This window comes from Trachypithecus francoisi, unplaced genomic scaffold (assembly GCF_009764315.1).
Source record: "Trachypithecus francoisi isolate TF-2019V2 unplaced genomic scaffold, Tfra_2.0 Lachesis_group4, whole genome shotgun sequence".
Classification (NCBI taxonomy): Eukaryota; Metazoa; Chordata; class Mammalia; order Primates; family Cercopithecidae; genus Trachypithecus; species Trachypithecus francoisi.
In genome coordinates this window covers 60721788-60747505 of record NW_022681469.1, presented here as the reverse complement: position 1 = coordinate 60747505, position 25718 = coordinate 60721788, and the positions used below count along the sequence as shown (strand labels likewise).

Here is a 25718-nt window from a genome sequence, read left to right as displayed (position 1 = left end):
TAGTTCCTGAATTTAATTGTCCTTTGTTCAAAATGATTTGCAATTCCCATTCATATGAACTGCCACAGGCAGAATGTGCAGAATTTAGGTACCTTTGTACCTTCTATTTCCAAAAATTGCTGTTGAGTTTCTGAAGATTCTTAGACAAGTCATTTGGTTTCTGCTTCCTTTGTCAAAATAGAAACCCTGAGGTTTTTGTTTTGCTTTTTGACAATTAAACGTTGTTAGATAAAAATCTTCAATACATGCTGACATTTTCCCATAGTTTTGTCATGCTGTAATTTGTTGATATTTTTAAATTCTACTATATGGCCAATTGTTATACACAAGGGAAATATCTCATGGAGTGCTCTTTCCTAGGTATTTTTAGGACTCGGCCAGACAGGTTTTGTTTGTCCATACAACATTGTTGAGTCCTGGGAAACACTAATCAAAAAATACATGTTTGGTCTATGCAAGAAAATAATGTCTGACAAATCCATCTCATTTCACACACGTGAAGTACTTACAGAAGTGTCCTTGACTTAGGCTCTGGGGAAAAAAAGGCCTGTGGTAGAAAAATAATGTGAAATAGATCTTTGGAAGTTCTACAGAACAACCTATCCTTTCATTTCTCAATGAAACCACATACTTAAGAACTTCTTAAAACTTGGAATAAATATTATCTAATAACCTGATACTTTTAAAACACAGGAATTGATTATTTTAATTTGCACAAATTATTTAGTTGTTGTGAAGAAGCTGGAGGTGAGTTAGATGGAGTCCTTATGTTTAAGTCTTCACAATGTACTGGAGATGATGAGACATACATACATTAATATTCAGAAAAAATACCCAACATTTAATGGAACAGGCCAGGTCCTGTTGTAAGTGCTTTATTTTAATCCTCATAACAATGCTGAAAGGTGGGCATTATTGTCACCACCTGTATTTTTAAGATAAAATACCTGCATTACTAAGAAAGCGAGACACTTAAGCTGTGCTGCTGTGAAGTGGGACGGTCTTTGTCTAAGTCACATGCAACTCTGGATTCTGTACCCTTAGCCACTAAAACATGCTACCCTACCAGAGAGAAAATGATAAATGCTAAGGGATACACACAAAGCACATCTGGGATATTTAGGAAAGGTTTGATAGATTTTGTGGTAATCATATTAGAACTTGTTAACCTTTTATTTTAATGATGTTGAAATTTGAACAAGTTGTACCCTCTCTCTCTTCCAGTGTTTGGTATGTGCTACATGCAGTTGATTCTCTTGTCCTTCAATAATCTTCCCATGTTTTCAGCCTGGGAAACATCTACTCACCCTTTCAGGTCACAGTGCATACAAGCATGGGAAATCGTTGCAACTGATTGTCAGGGCTTGAGGGTAGGACACAGTAGATGCTGAGTTTATTAATGCTTTTAGATTAATTATGTTTGTAGCACATTTATTATGCATATATTTTAGAGGTATATTTTCATTAAGCTAAAACTTTCTGCTTTTAGCTCTGTTAATCATCTAAGCAGAACATAAAGTGGTAGCAATTAATATCCATACTGCCATAACAACTGAAAGCAAAAATAAAACAAGAGTTAAGCATCCCTTAATCCATCAGATTTTTTGGTTGTATCAAATTTTAATTGACATTATAACAAGATAACAATTATAAGAAGAAAATTTAATGTGATTTAACATTTGATCTTAGGTAATAATATAGCATAATTCTGTAATAAACTAACGTTTTTAAAGAAAATAAATTTTCATGGTGGGAATATAGCTAATTTTCTGCCTCAGCTAAAAAGAATATAACCTGCTTCCCATTTCTCTCCCTGCCACTACATACTCACATTCCTACATGCTCCATTTATTTCTAAATGTTAATATTTTATTCATACTCTAAATAAATTGAGGTTAAACAATAGCACATGCTGTCAAACATATCCATGAGATAGGGCTTAATGAATGTACTATGTAAATACTATAGGAGACAGTTGAAAAATTAAGTAGGATTATATATATTTAGATATATATACATTACATGCACATGGTGTCAAACTTGATTTATTAATTGTAGAATATCAGTTTCCCTATTTCTGTGACCATACAATCCTAAGCTCCTAAAAAATACATTTTCTTTATCAAAATACCTTGATTAATTTCCCTAGACCAAGAAGGTACAGACCACGAAGAAGAAAGTATGAAGTATATTTATGTCATTGCAGATTATGGACCATGATGAGTCAATATTTTTAAAGGCCTGTTCACCTGTGCTCCAGGATATATTTTTAAAACATATATTTTTATATGATAAAAGTAATATATTTTCAATACAACAATCTTTGAAGACCTAGAAAAGTACAGAGAAAGCAACAGAAAATAAACCATCTCTTATTAGCTCTTCGACTTTGGAGACTTAAACTTTCTGTGCATCTTGGTTTTCTTAATCTGTGAAATGGGCTAATCTGTAGCACTTAACCTTATTGGGTTGTTAAGGGGATTGATGAGTTAATATTTGCAGACAGCTTAGAGCAGTGCATAGTACATAGTTAATGCTGTATCACTGTTAAAGAAAGTAAATTGCACTACTGAAACATAATTACTCTTAACAATTCAGGGTATATTCTTCCAGGATTTTGTTATATAGACATAAATGTATATAAAAAATAGAGTTTTATTATATTCTGTATAATGTTAGCAGCCTTATATTTCGTTAACATTGTGCCAGGAAATCATTTTGAAAGAGAGTTAAACAATGAAAAGAGAGCATCCATGGTATTTATTTCCACTGAAGGCTCTAAGGCTTCATTCGTACTCCAGACTTTTTGTGGATTTTTACTGTGGTCAGGACCTGCACTAAGCTCTATGCAGGACAGATGCCCTGACCATTTCACCGGGTTTATAGACAGTATCAATTTTAAAATGCAGATAAAACAAATCTACTATTAGACAGTTGGATGTGTTTATTATGTTCCAGATACTATTTCTACTGCTTTATTAGTATATTGTCCACAACAAGTATTACCATTGCCATTTTAGAAATTCAAAGATTGAAGCATCCAGAGGCCAAGTAACTGTCTTCAGTTCTGAAAGCTAGTAAAAGATGAAGCCAAAGTTTAAACCTAGTTCATCTGGCTCTGAGATCTGCATACTTAAATCTACTCGGTCTTCTCTGCAATACTCTCTATTGCCTATCTGAAGACTATGGCAGGATGGGAGACCAACTGTAATGACACTTCTCTTGACTTCATCACACAGTTATCCTCTAACCCTTCTAGGCACTAGTCCGCAAGTAAATCCTGCACTCTCGTGTCTCTGTTTTCTGTTCATGCTATTTTTTTGTTGAAATGTTGTTTCCTTATGCTTTTGCCTGTGAAAATCTCTAAATTATTCTGTAAGACTCAGCTCAAATGTCACCTCTACTAATCTTTACCCCAGATCAGCATTATTTAATGTCTTTCTTTCCTTCTACAATACATTTTTAAAAATACAGTCCTATTGCAGTGTCTACCACAGTCTGATACATTATGCTCTCCTTTCTCTAAAAGCATGTGTTGGCCGGGCGCGGTGGCTCAAGCCTGTAATCCCAGCACTTTGGGAGGCCGAGACGGGCGGATCGCGAGGTCAGGAGATCGAGACCATCCTGGCTAACACGGTGAAACCCCCTCTCTACTAAAAATACAAAAAAAAAAAAAAAAACTAGCCGGGCGAGATGGCGGGCGCCTGTAGTCCCAGCTACTCGGGAGGCTGAGGCAGGAGAATGGCGTAAACCCGGGAGGCGGAGCTTGCAGTGAGCTGAGATCCGGCCACTGCACTCCAGTCCGGGCAACAGAGCGAGACTCCGCCTCAAAAAAAAAAAACAAAAGCATGTGTTGATTGAGTCTATTCATTCCAGTGTTGCTAGTACCATATTGCATAGAATGACCTCAGCACATATTTGCAGGATGAAATTGACACTATTGCAGTAGTCTAGGTCAGAAACGAAGGCAGCACAATGGAAATGGAAAGGACCAAGATAATCATTTTCAATAATTAACTCACCTGAATTGTTTTTCCTTTTGTAGTCTTGTGTGGGGGGAGGGGTAGGGAGCAAGCACACTGAGCAACAGATAGTGTGGGAATCTGTTCATTGCTAATCAGCTTCCTATAGAAAAGCTGCACAGTGGAGAGTGGCTGTGGTTCAAGTCCCAGTTTAGTTACTTATTAAAACTAGAACTCTTTTTTTTTTTTTGAGACGGAGTCTCGCTCTGTCGCCCAGGCTGGAGTGCAGTGGCCGGATCTCAGCTCACTGCAAGCTCCGCCTCCCGGGTTTTACGCCATTCTCCTGCCTCAGCCTCCCGAGTAGCTGGGACTACAGGCGCCCGCCACCTCGCCGGCTAGCTTTTTGTATTTTTTTAGTAGAGACGGGGTTTCACCGTGTTAGCCAGGATGGTCTCGATCTCCTGACCTCGTGATCCGCCCGTCTCGGCCTCCCAAGTGCTGGGATTACAGGCTTGAGCCACCGTGCCCGGCCTAAAACTAGAACTCTTTAACCTCTCTGGGATTCAATTTCCTCATCACTAAAATGGAGTATTAATAAACTGGTGCATTGTTATGAGAATTAAACAATCTACATAAAAGGATTAAGAGCTCTGTGAATATTAATAAATGTTATAAAAACTAAAAAGTTATATCAGTATTAACTTATGAAAACAACTGTGCATCCTGGCTAACATGATGAAACCCCGTCTCTACTAAAAACACAAAAAGTTAGCCGGGTGTGGTGGCACATGCCTGTAGTCCCAGCTACTCGGGATGGACAGGAGACTCGCTTGAACCCAGGAAGCAGAGGTTGCAGTGAGCCGAGATTGTGCCACTGCACTCCAGCCTGGGCGGCAGAGAGACATTCAGTCCCCCACCCCCACCCCCACAGGAAACAACTGTGGACTTCCCATCCAATGACAAATTATAAAGCAGCTAAAAGTACAGGATTCAATGTTAGAGATGTATGTGTTTGTAAATCTGCTTTAGTTACTACCTGTATGATCTCAGACAGGTTATTTTTTAAAAAGCTCTAAAGTTTATTTTTCTAAAAGGAACTGAGTTATGGTAAAAACCTGAATGAATATGGTAAAAACCTTACAGTACCTAAGTAGCATACAGTAAGTTTTAAATAAATGTCAGCTCTAAAGGTAAAAATCAAACTTTCTGGAGGTAAAAATCAAAGGTAAAATATACAATATGATTATTTCACAGTGTAGGATGTAATAAACTCTAAATAAATATTAGTCATAATAAGCAGATAGATACATGAAATGAGTATAGTGCATTTGAAATATAAAAGAGATGTTATTGACTTCTTTCATTTTACCAATACCAGTAATTCATGAAAGTACATTGACATCCATAAGACCCAAGATGAGAGAGACATAACCTGTTATTAAAGGAATTGGATTGAATTATTTATATCTTATGGGGAAATATTGAAATACTGTATACAGAATCCCAGAATGACTAAATTTGAATGTGAAAAAATATGCATGTGTCTCATTCCTCATAGATTCCCTTTACATAGACACATTATAAACACACCGTATTTCATCTGTGCTTTTTCTTCAGAAACATGTTATCTGTAGTTATGTAATCAAATTCCAGATACCTCTATATACAGATGTCAAGATAAAATGACACTGTGTATTTAACAAAAGTCCTTAATGTCTTAAAAATAAAGTATATGGTCTGGTCTGTAAGGATTAATTTCTTTGACTACAGAGTTAATGATTGATTATTTAATAATAAAAATGTATCATAGAAATATCTGTATAAAATTACTGCATAAGAAAAAAAGCATATATTTGCTGGCAAATAATAATGAATATAAAAGGAAAAATGATGGAAAATGTAAAATAATACTGATTTTAATTTTAACTTCTATTTTAGCAATGTTTATTTTGTTTTAGTTTTTCAATAATATAAATAATAGATATGCTTTATTAAAAAATAGGAGAGGCTGGGCGTGGTGGCTCACACCTGTAATCCCAGCACTTTGGGAGGCAAGGCGAGTGGATCATGAGGTCAGGAGATCAAGACCATCCTGGCTAACACAGTGAAACCCCGTTTCTACTAAAAACACACACACACAAAAATTAGCCGGGCATGGTGGCACGTGCCTGTAATCCCAGCTACTCAGGAGGCTGAGGCAGGAGAATCACTTGAACCCTGGAGGCGGAGGTTGCAGTGAGCTGAGATCATGCCACTGCCCTCCAGCCTGAGCAACAGAGCAAGACTCCGTCTCAAAAAAAAAAAAAAAAGGAGCATACATAGTACCTAGCAGGGGGGAAAGCAAAATATATTTTCTGACCACCCAGGGAAAAGTTACTGTTAACTTTTGATATGTTTCTTTATAGTTTTTTAATAAAAATACTGTCTCTAATATACAATAATTGTATTATGTTCTTTGAGAGAAAAATGACTTCGTGAAGTCATTCAATCTCAAGCTTGATTGAATTATAGTCCACAAAGGATAGTGAAGCTAGTAACTGTGCAACATTCAATGGTTAATTTAGTCACAGAGATGTGTATCTAGTGCTGACCATGTTTCTGTGCTCCTGCAAGGTCACAATCAATTGAGAATTACAATAATCATTTTATTTCATTGGGTGAATAAATGACAGCCTTGCCTTTACTTGAACTGGGAGCAAGTGAGAAAGGAGTTTCTATGAGAGAAGAAGGGAATATTTTAGGGGATCCAGGGCAAAGAGAATGATTATGTCATTCCTCATAGAAGGCAGTCATTATGCTGGCATTTTGTTGGAGATTAGTTTTATTTGCCAGTTCTTAAGGTGAATACTGTTTGCCACTGTGTACTAACGGTAATATGGAACTTGTATAGGCACAGGTGCATTCAGAACACGTTTATATAATGTGTGTGTGTTTAATGTTTTAAGGAAAACTTGAGAAAAAATAACTTCTGTGTGTTAATTTGTAAACTTTCTCAGGTAAATAATATGTTTATAAAGTTTCAGGATATAAAAATTTAGACAGTGTTGTAGTATGAGAATAATGAAATAGAGCATTTTACTTACTATCTGCCGTGCACTGTATTTCTCTTGAAATAAATCAGTGGAATAAACCATGTTGTTATTTTAATATTTCTGGAAATACATCTTTTAACAATAAAAAAATGGAGCAGAAAGGAAAATGTATAGCAAAGTATTGCCAAACAATATTTGCATTGACATGTATACATTTGAGAGCAATTTTCAAATGAAGTATTAGAATGAGTCCAGATTAAAACAAAAATAGAAAAAGCAGGGCACGTATGATAACTTTGTTCAGTTGCATTCTACAAGCGTAGAGATTTTTGTGTTTTTCTCAGTAAGCATGCCCAGAGAATTTGACTATACCCTGTCCAATAGTAGGTAATCAGTAAATATTTGTCGAGTGACTGTTCCTGTAATAATGTTTTGACTATTCCTGAACCACTGTTTTTCTTCAGTTGCACCAAATCTTAATATTTGATTTGGTACTTCTACAAGTTAGATAAGTATTCTCAAATTGCCTTGAAGAGGTACAAATATATTAATAGTTCCCCAAAAGATATGGCCTAATACAAACTTGTCCTACCTGTGACCTACGGGCCTCATGCAACCCAGGACAGCTTTGAATGTGGCCCAACACAAATTCGTAAACTTTCTTAAAACATGAGAATTTTTTTTTTTTTTAGCTCATCAGCTATTCCTAGTGTTAGTGTATTTTATGTGTGGCCCAAGACAATTCTTCTTCCAGTATAGCCTAGGGAAGCCAAAAGATTGGACACCCCTGGACTAATAACATCAAAAGTTTATGTCACCTCATTGTTACCTATCATACAAGATCTCAGGTTAACATAGCTAACTGAAATAACAATGAAAGTCATTGAGTTACTAACTGCTTATTTACTGATTCTTTTAGCACGGCTGTGGGAACTTTGTCCGTGTAATTCAGACTTTCAATCGTACACATTTATATGTCTGTGGGAGTGGTGCTTTCAGTCCCGTCTGTACTTACTTGAACAGAGGGAGGAGATCAGAGGTAAGTGTTACTATTTAACATTCTTAGTTTTGATATTAGTGTCAAGGATTTTTGAAACTGTATTTTAGAGTGAAGACTTGGAAATATCAATATTCGTAAAATATTTTCATGCCCTTTAAACATAAAGTATATTACATTTTTTCCTGTCTGTCAAGTTACTTGAAGTATCACCTTTTACCTTCAGCTAAAAATGTGTATATATTTTTGTGTGTATTATAAATATGTAAATATATATATACTTTTAGTTGGATGCAACTATATATATAGTTTTAGTGTATATGTATATATTTTTAGTATATTTGTAAAGCTGTAAAAGATAAAAGAAAAATGTTATAGTTTCAAGATAACTTGAATGTAATACAGTGATAATATTTGCTCCAAATTATAGAAATATTGTAGCATAAACTTAACCTTCTCAAATCTAGTGTAATTTCTTGGCTTTCAAATTAAATAAAACTTTATAAATGTATATCTGTAAAAGATGTATAAAGCAGGATGCCAAGTGTCTGCTGAAAAGAACTTGATGTAATTAAGAAATCATACTTTTATCTTAGACCAACATCATCCTACATTAGGTTATTCCAGCCTTCTTCTTACATTAGTTAGAGTGATATGGTGTATTATGATATGATGTTTGCTGAACACTAGTCAAATATATAGCTAATGTATAGTCAAATATGAGGCTGGTTGAACTTCACCTGTGCTACTTAAGCCTTTGTTATCCCAGTCCACAACTGTTGACTAAGGAAAGTACATTACATCGAGAGAGTTTCTACTCATTCTTAGTCAAACATCTTGTTTTACTTAACATAATTATTTTAAAAACTGAATTTTTTTTTTTTTTTTTTTTTTTGAGATGGAGTCTTGCTCAGTCGCCCAGGCTGGAGTGCAATGGCGCGATCTTGACTCACTGCAAGCTCCGCCTCCTGGGTTCACGCCATTCTCCTGCCTCAACCTCCCAAGTAGCTGGGACTACAGGCATCTGCCACCACGCCCAGCTAATTTTTTGTATTTTTAGTAGAGACGGGGTTTCACTGTGTTAACCAGGATGGTCTCGATCTCCTGACCTCGTGATCCACCTGCCTCGGCTTCCCAAGGTGCTGGGATTACAGGCATGAGCCACCATGCCTGGCCAAAAACTGAATTTTCAAACTTGGTTTGGCTTTATTATGCAACTTAAATATAGAAAGTCCAGTTTTTAAATAATATTTTAATTTGATATTTTAGATTAGAATTTTGCAAAAAATAAATATGGCTACTGATCTAAAGCTTATTTTCCTTTAACAACAATAATCTATTTTAGTACTAATATGACTGAACAATGATGCTTTTTTAAGTTGTTTTTCAGACATGTAATTTATACATAAGTATGTTTTAATGAATAAGAAGTCATTTAAAAATAATTATAATTTGACCCCAAAATGAGACATTTTTAATGTGGTTCAAGATGTTATGAAATATTAAAATTCTTACAGGAAAAGTAAAGTTATGCTTTTTGGAAGAATACAGTTGGCTGCATTGAACTTGTCATTAAAACCACATGCCTGTGATCAATTGATTAAATAAACTACTGCCTCAGACGTCTGCAATCTGTCAGACACTTCCCTGAAGTCTGTGCAGTCACTGTACAGGCCAACAATAGCATAGCCATTTTCAGAACACACATTTCAAATAAAATTATTTTCCCATGTACGAATTGCCCACTATGCACTTCAAGGCTTAATTGAAAATTCTGTCCAAAAAAATAATCTCCTTTGGAAAACCAGCACGGAATACATTTTAATCACTTTGCTAAATATGAACTACTTTAGTCTCACTTCAAAAGATATGTTTTAAAAGAGAAGCAGTTTCATTAATGAATCTCTGAAATAATATGTGAACATCTTAAGAGCCAATTTATGTATGAACAGGGTTATGATTTTTAAGCTTTATAAAATGTAGTACTTGATAGTTCACTCTAGTCGGAGAATTTCACCATAACGTCACTTTTGTATATTTGTAGTATGAAAACCATAGTGTGAATATAGAACTACACAGTTTAATCAAACATATAATGGATTTGCTTTCTTTTAGTTTAGGATAAAAGATCTCCTAGCATAAAATGACCATGATGCAGAAAGTTTTATTTTGAGAGAATTCTTCTCTATCACTAACATTGTATTTTGTAATCACCAAGGGTAATACTTACTGCTGACCCTCTTTTATTATTATTGAGAGATGACATTTTTCATCTATTCAACCCTAATTTGAAGGTGAACCAAGCTAGGTTGGCAGAGTTATTTTAATTATTCAGTTTTATATCTGGGACATTACCTGCCATCTTTCATTGGTCTGTCTTCATAGGTATTCATTGGTGTTAGGGGGATATTTGATGAGCCTACTTCGTGTTTGGCGCATCACATGCTTTTGTTATATCCCATTTCTCTTCTATTATTTGCAAGACTGATTCAGAGCTTTCTGAGATTTCAACAGTACCCACCTAAAGAGCCTGGAATCCTTGCTACATGAAGACCTAACCACAGTTCTTCTCCTGTGTCTACTGTCTTTACTCCTTGTCTTCTGTTCCTGGAAAAAGATAAAGCAATACAAGTGAATCATGACTTTAAATGAATGAATAAAACAGCAAGCAAAAATGGTGATCGGTTAATTTTGCAGCAAATTCTTGGAATATTACCACATCTTATCTTTGATTTCACCAGATGTTTTCATAACATCTGTTTCAACAACTGAATACCAATTAAGTTCCCCCTAAGCTCCCCTGACCCTGACCCTCATCAGGCAGGTAACTTTACCTTAGACCAAGAATATCACAGGTGACCAAGAATGTCATAGGTATGCAAATTATCCTCTATGCTTTTTGAATGAAATTTGCCACCAATCTAGTCTGTTTCAGTATCTTTTTCTAGTATTTTTTCTGTTTTAGAAGAAAAATTATACATTTTCTGTATTAAGTTCTTTGATAAATAACCTTCATATTTTACTTTTTTTTTTTTTTTTGCCCATTTAAAGAAAGGATTGGGTTTCTTTCCCTTAAAATCCTTTTTTTGGTTCTGTGACTTCTTTTTTCTAATTTCCTCCTTTCTCTTTTACTTCATTACTAAGCTGCTCAGAGTAGGAAGCTGAATTTCCAGCTTTTATGCTCCTATTCTGTATATCTTTATTCATCCTTTCTCATATTTCACTCCTACACATGAACTAAAACTGATTAATGGCAGATTCCTCAGTGACCAAGTTGACTCCCTCAATCTGTATCCCCTCTCCTAGAACAATCTATGACATTAAATTCCGCCATTCATGGTCTGTATTTTTCATTGCTTTTATTGACGTCTATGACCAAGGACACTTTGCTATGCCTACTTTTTAATTTTTCACCACCTACTCTCTGTTATTTTCTCTCATTGTTCAATCCAGAAATATTCATTTAATGAGAATAAAAGCAGAATCAAAATCATGTTGAAGCTTATAGGCTACTTTAAAGATCATGGTCTTTCTTATATATCAACAGAGAAGTAAATTGGAACAGTCTTTAGCAGAAAATGGCATGAACAGAATTGTGTTGTCACTCGTGTGTTAGGTAACAGATGATTTGTGGCATGGGGAGAAGGGGAGTGGAAAAGTTGTAGGAGATTAGTTTGAGAGTTGACATAGAAGACCACAAAAGAGATTGTTGTACTCAGGTGATAGCAGTGGTGACAGAGAGTATAAAATGGTATAAAGTATAAAATAGTATAGATGATGTTGATGGATTTGGATATAGAAAAGAAAATGATATAAATGTTGACACTTTCCTTGTTCATTTGTTATTTTCAGCCTCTTTAATTGTATAGTTGCTGTGAACTGAGATGAGAATGAAGAGACCATGTATAGGGTAAAGATTATAAGCCTGAGTTTGGTCTGTTGAATGAGAGATGCCATGGAAAGGTCTAACTAGTGATATCAAGTAGGTGGTTAAATATAAGGCTGAGTATATACATGTGTGAGTCATTGTTTATAAGAGTAACTGGAGCCCAAGAAAAGTATGGATTTAATTATGCAGAGAGGGAGATAAAGTATCGAGTAAAAGAAAAGAATGACTATGATTGAGACTTGAGGGTCTCCTAACTAATGGCCAATTGGAGGAAAATCAACTTACAAACAAGCCTTAAAAGGAACAGACAGGGCGGAGTGTGGTGGCTCGTGTCTGTAATCCCAGCGCTTTGGGAGGCCAAGGCGGGTGGATCACGAGGTCAGGAGATGGAGACCATCCTGGCTAACATGGTGAAACCCTGTCTCTACTAAAAATACAAAAAATTAGCCGGGCATGGTGGTGGGTGCCTGTAGTCCCAGCTACTTGGGAGGCTGAGGCAGGAGAATGGCATGAACCTGGGAGGCGGAGCTTGCAATGAGCCAAGATCGCAGCCACTGCACTCCAGCCTGAGTGACAGAGCAAGACTCCGTCTTAAAAAAATAAAGAGAAACAGAGAAAGAGGGGTAGGGAAAAAAAGACTCTGTTGGTTCTGGGAAATAAAAATAAGTCATTGTAAAAACATAGAAGTTTTCAACAATTCCAAGTGCCATTGAGAATTCAAGTAAGATGAGGTCTAAAAAATAAGCACTGAATTGTGTACCATGCTTGTCATTAAAGATCTTATCAATAAGTGTTTCAATGCAAAATTGACATTAGATGCTGAATTAAAGTGGATTGAAAATAAAATGGCAGGTCAGAAAATGGTTATGAGGATGTATGTAATTCCCTGAGAAGTGTGGTTTATAAGGAGAATGGTATATGGGAGCTGAGGGAGTTGTTTAAATAATGGCATAAAGGCTCCAATTAATAAGATGAAAATATGTATCAAAGAAACGCAAGGAATAATGGAAATCTAAGGTGCCTAAAAAGACAAGACAAGATGAAATCCAAAGCAATGAAATCCAAAGTATTGGCCTCAAAGTAAGAGGTACAAGTAGTTTCATGTATTAGTGGATATATCAATATAATACTACATTACTAAATATAATATGGTATTTGTGTGTTTAGTAGTGAGGAATTGAAGATATGTCATGTAAGGGCTTTGCTTTCTCTGCACAGTAGCAATAATATGAGTTGAGAATAAGTTAGGGGATCAGAAGAATCAGGATTTGACTATAGTGGCAAAGGCTTGAAATTTTTGATGACAGAACCAGTTGTGATAAGAGAATCTTTGAAAGGCCACTGTACGTTGTAGGGAATCCACTTGTGGTTGGTGATCACAAATCTGTAGTGTATTGAATTTACTTTTTAGGTTGCCTTTTACAAAATCTTTAGTAGTTTGGAGGCAAGTATGGAGAATGTAGATAGATGTATTCCTTTGGGATGTGGATGCAATGAAAAAAGTCATACGTTCAAGGAATTGAATGTTGTGTCAAAATTTATTGAAATTAAAAAACTTATTGAAATTAAAAATGGAATCTGGCCAGACACAGTGGCTCATGTCCGTAATCCTAGCACTTTGGGAGGCCAAGGCGGGCAGATCACTTGAGCCCAAGAGTTTTAGACCAGCCCGGGGAACATGGCAAAAGCCCCGTCTCTATTAAAAAAAAAAAAAAAAAAAAAAAAACAAGAGAATAGCCAGGCATGGTTGTACGTCCCTGTAGTCCTAACTACTCCACAGGCTGAGGCATGAGAATCGCTTGAACCTGGAATGTGGAGGTTGCCGTAAGCCGAGATTGCACCACTGCACTCCAGCCCAGGAGATAGAGCTAGACCCTGTCTTTAAAAAACAAACAAACAAACAAACAAAAAACATGGAATCTAACCTGTTAACAAAGTCAAAAAGAGAAAAGCCTAATGAACTGGGGAGAAGTAGAGAAGAGTTCTTAGGAGACAAGTTTGAAGAATTATTTCAGGGTACTTGAGATAGTTATTGTTAGGGTAGACCACATCTGCTCCTGGTGGTGACAAGATCTGCATCTAGATTGCTGTGTGATGTAGGAGCGGGTCAGTTGAGAGAAAATGGTACCTAAACAACCTCATCAATTCCTGCAAGACGAACTCTCACTTATTTGGTCAAATCAGTCTCCAGCTCTAGAATCACAATAAGGCTTTTTTGTTTGTTTTTCTTCTGGTTTATGATTTTTTTTTAGTTTAGACGTTAACATGAAATGAAGGCCTTTTGGAAATCGGATTCACTAGGAGTCAGGAGACTGAATTCAAATTGTGCTATTATCACCCTTTAGCTACATGGTCTTCTGGATAAGTCATATTTTTTCATCACCTGTAGAGTGACTTCATTGATGAAGATCTTAGGATACTCAGAAAGAATCTTTTTAGGCTAGAGGTCTGTGATTCTTTTTAAGCTCTATTATTCTCTGTTATGTTCAGAGAGGTCCTGCGGTAGTATAGACACTCAATATAACAACTATGTACTAGCGTTATTTTTTCAAGGAGTCAAAACTTTAGAATCATCTTTGTTTTCCTGAATATGATCAATTAGAAATTGATTGTGATTGATGGTCACATATCTATAGTTGTTTGGATTTACCTTTTTAGGTTCCTTTTACAAAACAGTAGTTTGGAGGCACATATAGAAAATGTAATAGATGTATCCTTTCAGGTGTGGAGGCAATGTGAAAAGGACAACAAGTACAATGAAATTAGAACCACCAAATTATAACTGATTGCCAAGCTCTGTTGATTGCCACTATATAAATTTTCTTACATCTCTGCTGCTTTTACCTTGACCACTGAAAACATGCCATGTCAGATTATTACCTTCTAATTCCTGGACTCTTGTAATAGGAAACTAACCAGTTTTCCTGAATGCAGTGTCTGTTTTTATACATTTCATTCCTAATCTTCCTAAAGTCCAACTTTCTAGAGCAACTTTCCATTTCCACACTCAAAAATATTATTGAGTTCATATTTCTTTCAGGATAACTTTCAAAAGCCTTAGCTTGATAATTAAGATTCCTTATCATCTTATTTGACCTATTAATATGATCATTTATTTTTACTTTAAATTTTAGTAGGGGGCTTGTACTAACTTCATATAAGAAAAAGGTACATATTCATACTGACAAGATATTTGTTCTTGCTGAGGCTAAAACCATTGAATTTATTGCTCCCAATCTATAGTCTTCTCTCTTCCCTTTTCCTGCTTAACTTTCCTTCTCAGCAGCAAGCACTATCTAACATATTCCATAGTTTAATTATTTATTATGTTTCTCACTAGGTTATAAATTACTTGAGGACAAAAATTTTAGTGTATTTTATTTACAATATCCCCAGTGTTTAGTCAGTTTCTGGTACATGGCAGATGCTCAGTAAATTTTTGTTAAATAAATTCATGAGTAAATGGCACATTTTAAATCTGAATTATGAATTATTTTGTTGAATCTTGTACAATGCTTTATATAATAAAATTAAACAGTAAGATAAAATTCTGTGTTTTAAAAATCTTAATTATTTTGAAAATATTATAGTAATATTATAGTCCTTACATAGATTGTTCTTCTATGGACAATTGTCTTCTTTTGGCTAATGTTCAACACATCTAGTTGAGATTTATAATAATACTTGGTTTTCAAGTGATTTTTGCTGATGTTGATTTGAGGAGAACGACTTCTTGGATTAGCCCTCTGGGGAGTGTAATAGAATGAGAGCTAGCCCTGCTGTGGTTAGCTTGTAATTACAGATCAATTCTCCTCATAGTTTTAGTAAATCTTAATATAGTAAATTGGAAGGCATAATAAGCAACCAACTAGAAAGCATTTTAATTTTAAGGATGCTTTGTTTTACTGATGAACTATTGTCTTCACTAAATAAGTTATTGTTGCCACATTTTAAATTTTATCTACAATAAAGGACCAAGTTTTCATGATTGACTCCAAGTGTGAATCTGGAAAAGGACGCTGCTCTTTCAACCCCAACGTGAACACGGTGTCTGTTATGATCAGTAAGTAGACAATGGAAGAGGGAGGATTAAACATAAAATAACATGGAAAATTAGCTTGACATGGTAGGCCTGTTATTGATGGTTGTATGGATGATAGTATATGAGTAAAATAATACGAAGAAAGTTGTGAGCTGAGAAATAGAGTTCAGTTTCTCATTTGTAAGAATAAGATTAATTAATAAGCATGTAACTTTTCATCTATAAATGACAGTTTCGTCATTCCTAGAGCAAGCCAAGCATTTTAAAAAGTGTGTATGTGTATACTTATATATTATCATAAAGTAGTTTTCAGTGTTTTCTGTAATTGCGTTTGTAGTATTAAGTACACCCACTTTTCCTCATGTTTTAGTATTTTTTCTTTACCTTTAATTATTTTTTGTTTTTAGTTGACAAATAATTGTGTATATTTATAAAATACGATGTGGTGTTTTGATGTATGTATACATAAAGGAAAAATTCAGTCAAGCCAATTGACATATCCATTACCTCACCAACTTATTTTTTTGTGGTGAGAATGTTAAAAATCTATTTTTAAGCAATTTGGAAATACACAATAAATTTTATTTATTGTCACCATGGTCACTGTGCAGTATAGTAGATCACTAAAATCACATAAAATTTATTCCTTGGATAAACATCTTTTTTTTTTTTTGCCCCTCCCTGTATCCTCCGGCCCCTTATAATTACCCTTCTACCTCTGTTTCTATGAGATCAACTTTTTTACATTCTACATATAAGTGAGATCATACGTTATTTGTCTTTCTGAGCCTGGCTTATTTCACTTAGTGTAACATCCTTCAGTTCCATCCATGTTGTCATAAATGACAGCATTTCATTCTTTTTTAAGACTGTATAATATTCCATTGTGTATATATGTACCACGTTTTTAAAAATCCATTCATATGTTGATGAACACTTAGGTTGCTTCCATGTCTTTGCTTTTGTGAATAATGCTGAAATGAACATGGAAGTATAGACAATGAAATATCACCTCACACCTGTTTGAATGGCTGTTATCAAAAACACAAATGATAACAAGTGTTGGGAAGTATATGGAGAAGAGGAAATCGTGTAAATTGTTGGTGGGATTGTAAATTAGTACGGTCATTTTGGGAAATGGTATGAACAGTCCCCAAAAAACAAAAAATAGAATCACCATATGATCCAGCATTTCCTCTTCTGGGTATATATTCAAAGGAATTGAAACCAGTATGTCAAGGAGATGTCTGCAGTCCTGTGTTTTATTAATCTTTTAGAAATAGTTAAAGGGGTGTTTTTTCAAAGGAAAGATGAACAAAGTGCACGTGTTAGCCCAGTACATTCTCTGGGGATTGTCTAAAAATTGCTATGGCAAAAAGGAGATGGTAATAAAGCTATTTTTTCATTTTTTCACTTTACACAAAATATCAGTTAAGCCATGTGCCTAATTGCTTAATGATCCACACATTGACAAGTCAATTTTTAAACCTCAGTCATTGAATACCTTTTCATGACTCACTTAAAAGACATTCTCTTTTGATTAAGACACTTTAAAAATATGCCTGAGTTGGCCTGGAGCAGTGGTTCATGCCTATAATCCCAGAATTTTGGGAGGCCAAGGTGGGTGGATCACCTAAGGTTGGAAGTTCGAGACCAGCCTGACCAACATGGAGAAACTCTGTCTCTACTAAAAATACAAAAAAATTAGCCGGGCATGGTGGCGTGCACCTGTAATCCCAGCTACTTGGGAGGCTGAGGAAAGAGGATCACTTGAACTAGAGAGGCAGAGGTTGTGGTGAGCTGAGATTGTGACATTACACTCCAGTCTGGGCAACAAGAGCGAAACTCCGTCTCAAAAAAAAAATATATATATATATGAGTATAAATATATATGTTTATATATGAGTATAAATATATATGTTTATATGTCTGAGTACAAATATATATGTATATACTTATATATCTGAGTGTGTGTATATATATATATCTGAGTTGTCATGTGTTGACCAAGTAACAAATGCTGGATTTTAGTATGTCATACATACAGTAGATGTCTTTTCCTCTTTGCTTTTTTTTAATGTATTGCCAGCATTAAAATTTCATCCTTCAACCATAGAACAGGTGAAAAATAATTACTGTGTTCAAAATGCTTGCTTTGATTCATCTGCATAGATAACTCATCTTTCTTTCTCATATCTGGAAATTACATTAAGACAGGTAAACCTTGGAAGTTATTCAGTGAATTGCTTGAATATTGGCATTCAAATCAGACAGGGAGGAGCCAAAAGTATATCATTTAGGACATAAAGTTAGCTTTGAAATATAAAGTTATCCAATATGTCCTGTGCAAGGCATGTTTCCAAATATTATTTAATAGAAGCAGTGTTTTGGAAATTCTTTTCTCCATTATAAAGGAAATTTTATTCACCTTCAGAAACCATGTGGTGTGTTTGATAGTAATTAAATATATATAGTTTTCATTTGTTTCCATTTAAATGCTACAAAATAAACCTCAAGGGTCTGTTCACATAGCTGCTACTGGAGTTTTATCTCATTGAATATTGTTTAGAATAATAAGGATTAGAACAAGGCATTATAAATTTTCTTGCTAAATTGTCTTAAGTAATTTAATAGTCTTACCCTTAGAGAACTGGATTTGTTTCCAGAATAGGAGTTAGACATTGGCCTTCTTTGTTTCTCAAGGACCTGAGAGTTGAATTCCTGTGCTCATGTTCCTATACTATTAATATTTGAGTAACTTTACATTTTTTAATCAAATGAAAGTCACTAAACAATTTGCTTAACTTAAAAACTGACAGTAAAAAGAACAAAAAGCTTTATAAGATTGTAGTTATAATTTTATTCATCCTGTTGATTATCCCTCTAAAATTACCTCCTGTGATTTGTGTGATCATGTCCCTTAACCTTGTAATAGTGCTTTTATCATTTCCATTCAAGCACAGTGCACTAAAAAACACAGATTGGTTAAGGTACTTATATCTATTAAATGACCAGAGACCTGAAGAATTAGAATTCCAAATTTCATAATGTAGTTGTGCAAGTTCAGTGTGCTTTTGCTATTTTCAGTCACTGCTGTAGGGCAACAACGAAGTCGGATGTTGTCTTTTAAAGAGTCTACATAAACTTTATGAAGTTTTTCTAGTCGGTAGAAATACAATTGGAAAGCAAAATGTTTTTGAAATAAAGTTAAAAGGCACAAGTTTATCTCTGCATGAAGTCCTGCAAAAAATCTTCCTCTCAAAATGGTTAACAAAGTGACATTAATCAAAAACTTCTTATTGATATAAAATGAAGCAGAAAGTTCCTAACTTGCTATTAAAATTACTGAGAATTTACTATAGGAAATGAAGCCAATTAGACGTGCAGGCTTATGTAGTGTTTGAGACATAACTAATAAGAAGGTATGAAGTGGGATTAGAATTAGTCCTGTCTGCCATTCATAAACTTCTTAGTATCTTTTTTCTCTTTCTGCTTGAAAACAGATACGACAATTGATAGCTGTGCCAATCAATCTGTTGAATAGCAGGAATGTATAATCCACAGTTTTATTGTTAATCGAATATAACAAAAATGTGAAATAATTATTTACAAAGTTGCCACAATTTAATAGCTAGATCTGTGTGTATATAAGCGTCACAAATGTTCTCAGAATTTTAAAGAAACTAAAATGGTAAAGAAAAAAAGCCTTCATGCACATTTTTGTTATCTCCCTGTAATCTGTTTCCATGGGCCTAGAACCCCTACTAGGAAGGAGAGCTGAGCAACCAAACGCGCGCCACACCAGCTTGCTAACTGGTAGGGGTCCAGTTCATAACCTGGTGAGCACATATTAGACACATTCCATTCTCCATTCGATGCTGGGCCGACTGGTACTGCTTATTACTAAACAGTGAGCTTAGAGTACTTTGAAATGTTCCAGTCCTGCCAAAATGACCACAGTCTGAAGGTAGCCCAGGGAGTAATCCTAGAACAACAGTCAAGGAACACAGCTGCATGGCAGTTCAGTAGGCCAGGCTGATAAATTTCATGCTTTTTAAAATAGATATTTAGCTACTGTTTTATACTCAGGAGTCACATTTGTTACCAATTCAATGCTTACTGCTTCTTACTAGATGAAAAGTAATATGGATCTTCAAACAATAAGCTAAATGTTGAATGTTATGTATGTATAGATTAATACATCTGATTCCGTTAATAGTAAAAATTTATTTAATTTTAAATACTTTTTCTTTCTTATCATTGTATTCTATTTTTATGGCTGAGTTGCAGTTGAAAAAGTAGCACTTTGTTTACCTTACCAGGAACCTTCTAGCACTAAAGATCAAAATACATACTTTTAGTGATTACATTTTTCAATCACTGATAATATTTTGACAGTTATAATGTGGCTTCCTTATCATGTCATAATAATAATTTTTAAAACTATTATGTTCAATCCATTTAGGAAGGTCATAGAAATTTTAATATGTGTTAAGAACTTTTAAGATCATAATCTAATTCCCATACATTATAGATTAGAAGGTTGAAACTCCAGATGTTCAATAGCTTAGCACTAATTCCCAGCCTGTTAGGGATTACCAAAGTTAGAAACCATGTTTTCTGACTCTTACAGTGTTTTTCTTTTAAATGTGTTATAGGTACACAAGCTATTTTGTTATCTATATACACCTGCCATTTCTGATAGACTCTATATAAAAAATAATATATAGTATAATTAAGTACAGGTAGAGGAACTTCCACTTTTACATAGAATGAAGTTGCTTTGAGGTTTGATTTTTTAAAAACAGTAATTATTCAGGCAATAATGAGAAAAGATTAAAATTTATAAAATTTATTGATTTGCTGAACAATGCAAACCAATTAACATTTGGTTATAACCAATTATCATAACACTGTAATACCTGTGGTGATCTCCTAATAAACTCATGTAGAACTTCAAAATAGCTTTAAAAATTTACATTTCATTAATATTTTCTTTTTCATAGATGAGGAGCTTTTCTCTGGAATGTATATAGATTTCATGGGGACAGATGCTGCTATTTTTCGAAGTTTAACCAAGAGGAATGCAGTCAGAACTGATCAACATAATTCCAAATGGCTAAGTGGTAAGAAAGCATTTGATGCATTTTTTTTTTTTTAGTATCATATTAAACTAACTTATTTAATTCCATCCTAACAACTAGGGATAATGGTTAAAAACTAAAATATCAGGCTATGACATGAATAATAGTACTTCTGTACTCTATGATTTAAAATATTAGGGGAAAATAAATAATTGAATAGCTCATAGTCCATATTTTGATTCTTTATTTCTATTAATCATCCTACAATTATAAGAATATGAATAGATAAAAGTGACAGTGATAATTTATATTTCAGTACCCAAGCATCTTCTCCGGTTGTTTTAATTGTAACATATTGCAATTAAATATGCTTTTTAGTTCATTTAATCTGCTTGTATATTTTAACAATACCAAATCTAAAAATTATCCCAAATGTATGACATTTAGATGCAATGAATAGGTTATAGCCGGAGCCTCCTCTTTTTTTGTTTTCAACTTAGATTCTAAAATTATGAAACTGGTATGTATTTTCTCTTAAATGGACTAATATTCAGTAGAAATCATAGGAATAATAACTTTATGATTATCCATATTCAGTTGCCTCCAGCTCTTGGCGTCATATGGAATTCACATCAAAAAAGGTGCTCATTTGGTTTTACCGTATTATTCCAACCAATTGCTGTTGTTTAGAGCAATTAAAAAAAAAAAAAAAAAAAAACTAAGATTCTTGTCATTTCACCCTGGAGAAAATTTTTAGCTGACCCTAAATGTGGCAATTCATTTAACATTGCAGAGTTAAGCATGAATCACCACAGTGAAGCATCCTATTTCGCTGATAGGCCAGCACAAGAAAGCATTGATTGTTCATTTACTTCTTCAGATTATTCCTCCAGTACATCTGGAAATAGAATATTCTAAAAGTTGTTTTGTTCTTGAAATAAGGAAACCCTGTATGTCTCCAAATGACTAACGATGCTGTTTTTCCTTGAATAGTTTCCCCTTCATTTCATATGTTGCGTTTTAAGAAAGATCATGTTTTTCAGAGCTTGGACTTCCAACTCCTTATTCTGCTTCAACGAATTTGAGTTTATATGCACTAGAGTGAAAAACACACTTTGAAAAATAAATATTTTTTTCAATAAAATAACCATCAGGTTCCTTAGGAAATAATTGGTAGAAAAGTTTTTCAATTTTTGAAACTCACCAGTGCACAAAGAATTTTTGTATTTCCTGCACTTCCAGAATGTATTACAGACAAAAAAAAAAGTAATTTATCATATTATAGCTATACTTTGTGGTAGCTGACATTCCAAATGTGGTATGGTGAGTGAATGCAATTACTGCTTTTAGAAATGGTACCTGTAAATATTGAATTGTTTTTTCTACCAAAGATGGGGTAGGCATGTGCCTGTGGTCTACTTAGATGACAGAAGATGGATTTTCATCATGAATATATACCTAGTCTTTTGTATTTTTTTCTAGAACCTATGTTTGTAGATGCACATGTCATCCCAGATGGTACTGATCCAAATGATGCTAAGGTATACTTCTTCTTCAAAGAAAAACTGACTGACAATAACAGGAGCACAAAACAGATTCATTCCATGATTGCTCGAATATGTCCTGTAAGTATTAATGCTTGTATATTTTAACAGTACCAAATCTAATTTGCAGAAAGACCAAGAAATCCAAATTATACTTTATCTCCATGCTTTTATTATCAACTATTACAAATGAAATATTGAGGGGAACATTTAAGGTAACATTCATCATTATTGTATTTAATATTCATCATTTTATATTGATATAGTGTTTATAACCCTAACCCAAATTCTAACCTTCATTAAGTTATATGAGATAAGCATACCCTATTTTATTAAAAATCTTAATTCAAGAAAATATTTTGTTTGTGTTCTTGAACAAATAAACACTTGTGGCAAATTTCTGCATATCCATTTAATGCATTGCTATTCAAAAAAATAGCTAAATTGTGTATTACCAAAAGAAACTGATTTTTGTGAATAAAATACAGTAACTATCTCAGTAAAAGATGATTATTAAGGAACCATTTATAAATAGTGAAAAGAACAGCTTTAATAAAATCAAATTCTAATTAAAAACAGTAACCAAAATGTTCTTGTATAGAAACAATAAGTATACATAGCAATACAAGGAAATTTGTGATGTCCTATTTATCATAGAGTTTTACAGACTTGTCCTGACGTATTTATGATTAGCATCGTTTGTGAAAAAATGTTTCTTAAAGTGCTTAGTGTTTAAAATAGTTTATATATTATAATATTCCACTGATCATGGAGCTCAGCTGTTTCTCAGTCATTTGCAACAAGACAGCAAAGTCAGCAGAAGGGCTAAAAGGCTTTTGGACACAGAAAAAAATGTCTTCAATAGAGACTATTTGTGAATGATCCAAATGCCATTTCCCCTTACAATGTATAATAAGGCATCAGATTAGAAATACTGAAAATTGTGTGATAATTTGGATAAATGAAGGGGTGAATATAAAACTGTTGGGGACCATTTGGTGTAAAGATATAAGCACTCTCCTGACCACAATCTGCAGGACTCACTGTATGTAATAATTTATGTTCAAATTGAAGACAATTAGTTTTATCAAGGAAAGGTAGATTAAATGATCTATTTTCCATGACATTTTATAAATACTTCCATTATACATTGTTAAAATTAGAAATAATTATGTCATACATTTATCAAATAAATATATTTTCAGCTGACATCATGCTGTAAGAGAATAATAGTATAACTATTGTATAAAATGCTATAAGTGATAAATATTCCTCTTTGACTATCGATGTGCAGAAGTGGTTAACATATCCATTCTTCAGATTTTCATCCTCCAAGCAACTAGAGTTCAAGTTGAATTTTTAATGTGCTTCAATATTTACCTAATCTGAATTATGTTTACAAAATGGTTTTAGAATGACACTGGTGGACTGCGTAGCCTTGTCAACAAGTGGACCACTTTCTTAAAGGCAAGGCTGGTATGCTCCGTAACAGATGAAGACGGCCCAGAAACGCACTTTGATGAATTAGGTACATACATATGAGATTGAAAAATGTTTCTGAAAGAAGGCTTTATATATTTAAGTAAGGTCTCAGAAGAGGATGTATTTTGCGTATTTTCAGCATAAATAATATGCTAATTTAAAATAATTAAATTTCATAAATTTTCATAAGTATTTTTTAATCTGTTATGCCCATGAGTCACTGCTGAAACATTTAGCTCATTGAATTCACCATAATGTATGAATGAATGTGTGTATTTGGGGGTGTAACTTGTATAATTGGTGTATAGGTAATGATACGTTTGTGTTTTTATATTTATTTCATGTATATTATAATATCTAATATTCTGATTTTATGTGAAAATACAGCTATATATTTTTACTATTGTAGCTAATGGACAGGATAGAGTTTGGATGGCAAAAAGTGTCAGAGTAGAAATTTGGAGACTCGTGTTCCCTTCTTAGTTCTGCTTGGTGACTCTGAGATTAAGTGTTCTCAGTGTGACATGAGGCTTATACTTTCCAGGTCAAATAAGGACTGACAGTCTGATTACCTCTGCCAAGGAACAGTTTTTTATTTTTTTAATCTGAATATCCCAGGGCACATCATATTTACTAAATGCCATTTATAAATGACTTTTCTTTCACTGTAATTCATTAAAATGTAAAATAATGGTCATTCTCAGATTTTGAGACAGGTGATAATATAAGCTATAAATCTGTGTTACCATATGGAAAAAATTTACTGATTCTAATAGCTATAAACATGAACTATATCGTTCTGCTCAAAAACCATTATGTTGATTATGGAACAAAAGTTTCTGGATAAGCTTTTCTAGAGAAAAGTTCTAAGTATTATTTTATGAAAAGGCCTACTTGCTCATTCTATCCCTCCAAATGTTTGGGAATATTTTTATGTTTCAGTCTTTCTTTTTTTTTTTAGGGAGAGCTAGACATTGTCAGCCCTTATTCACATATGGAAGGACTAGTGGTTGTTAATTTCTTGTTTGAGTGGTTATAAATTTATTGTTTATAAGGTCATTTAAATTCATTGTTAATTTAAAGTAAATACATATTTTGTGTTTCTCAGCAATAATTATGTTAGCAAGATTGTCACTACATCTAGGCCTTTCATATAATCATGGCAATTGATTATTAATTGGAGTTTTCTATCAGAAATCTACTTTCATATTCTGTTATTTATCACTGCACTATGCATACTTTTGTCTTTTGTCTTTGCCTTAGTATACTTTAAACATCTTTTTGTTAGAGGAGCTATCATTAAATAAAAGTATCACTAGCAATTTTGACCATATGCCACAAAAAGTTCTATTTGATGGTAAGATAAGTTACTGTGAAAAAGTTTTATTCCATCTTCCAACTCCTAAGATTAGATCAAAAAGAAATTGAGATTTGTAATTTTTTAAAATTAAAACAGTAATATATTAACATTAAAGGATATTTAGAAAGAAGCACCAGAAAATTTCTATAGCTTTGCCTCCTGGAACACTCACTGTTAATCTTTTTCTTATATTCTGATGGATATTTTTGAGATTAATATGGTTCTAGTACGTATAATATGCCATTATACTTTTCCCCCATAATATTATTTTACTAGCATGGTTTTCACAAGGATACAAAATTTTTATAAATTCTATTAGTATCTGT

At 33.8% G+C, this 25718-nt stretch overlaps 1 protein-coding gene across 2 annotated transcripts in view; it reads left to right on the top strand.

Annotated features, from left to right (window-relative positions):
• SEMA3C (semaphorin 3C) overlaps positions 1–25718 on the top strand; it is a 347210-nt gene that overhangs the window by 256162 nt on the left and 65330 nt on the right. For both annotated transcript variants that reach the window (XM_033192842.1, XM_033192841.1), the window contains 5 exons: positions 7914–8033; positions 15853–15943; positions 20929–21048; positions 22489–22631; positions 23964–24078. In XM_033192842.1, coding sequence (XP_033048733.1) covers positions 7914–8033; positions 15853–15943; positions 20929–21048; positions 22489–22631; positions 23964–24078 — 589 coding nt within the window. The remainder of the gene's footprint in view (positions 1–7913; positions 8034–15852; positions 15944–20928; positions 21049–22488; positions 22632–23963; positions 24079–25718) is intronic.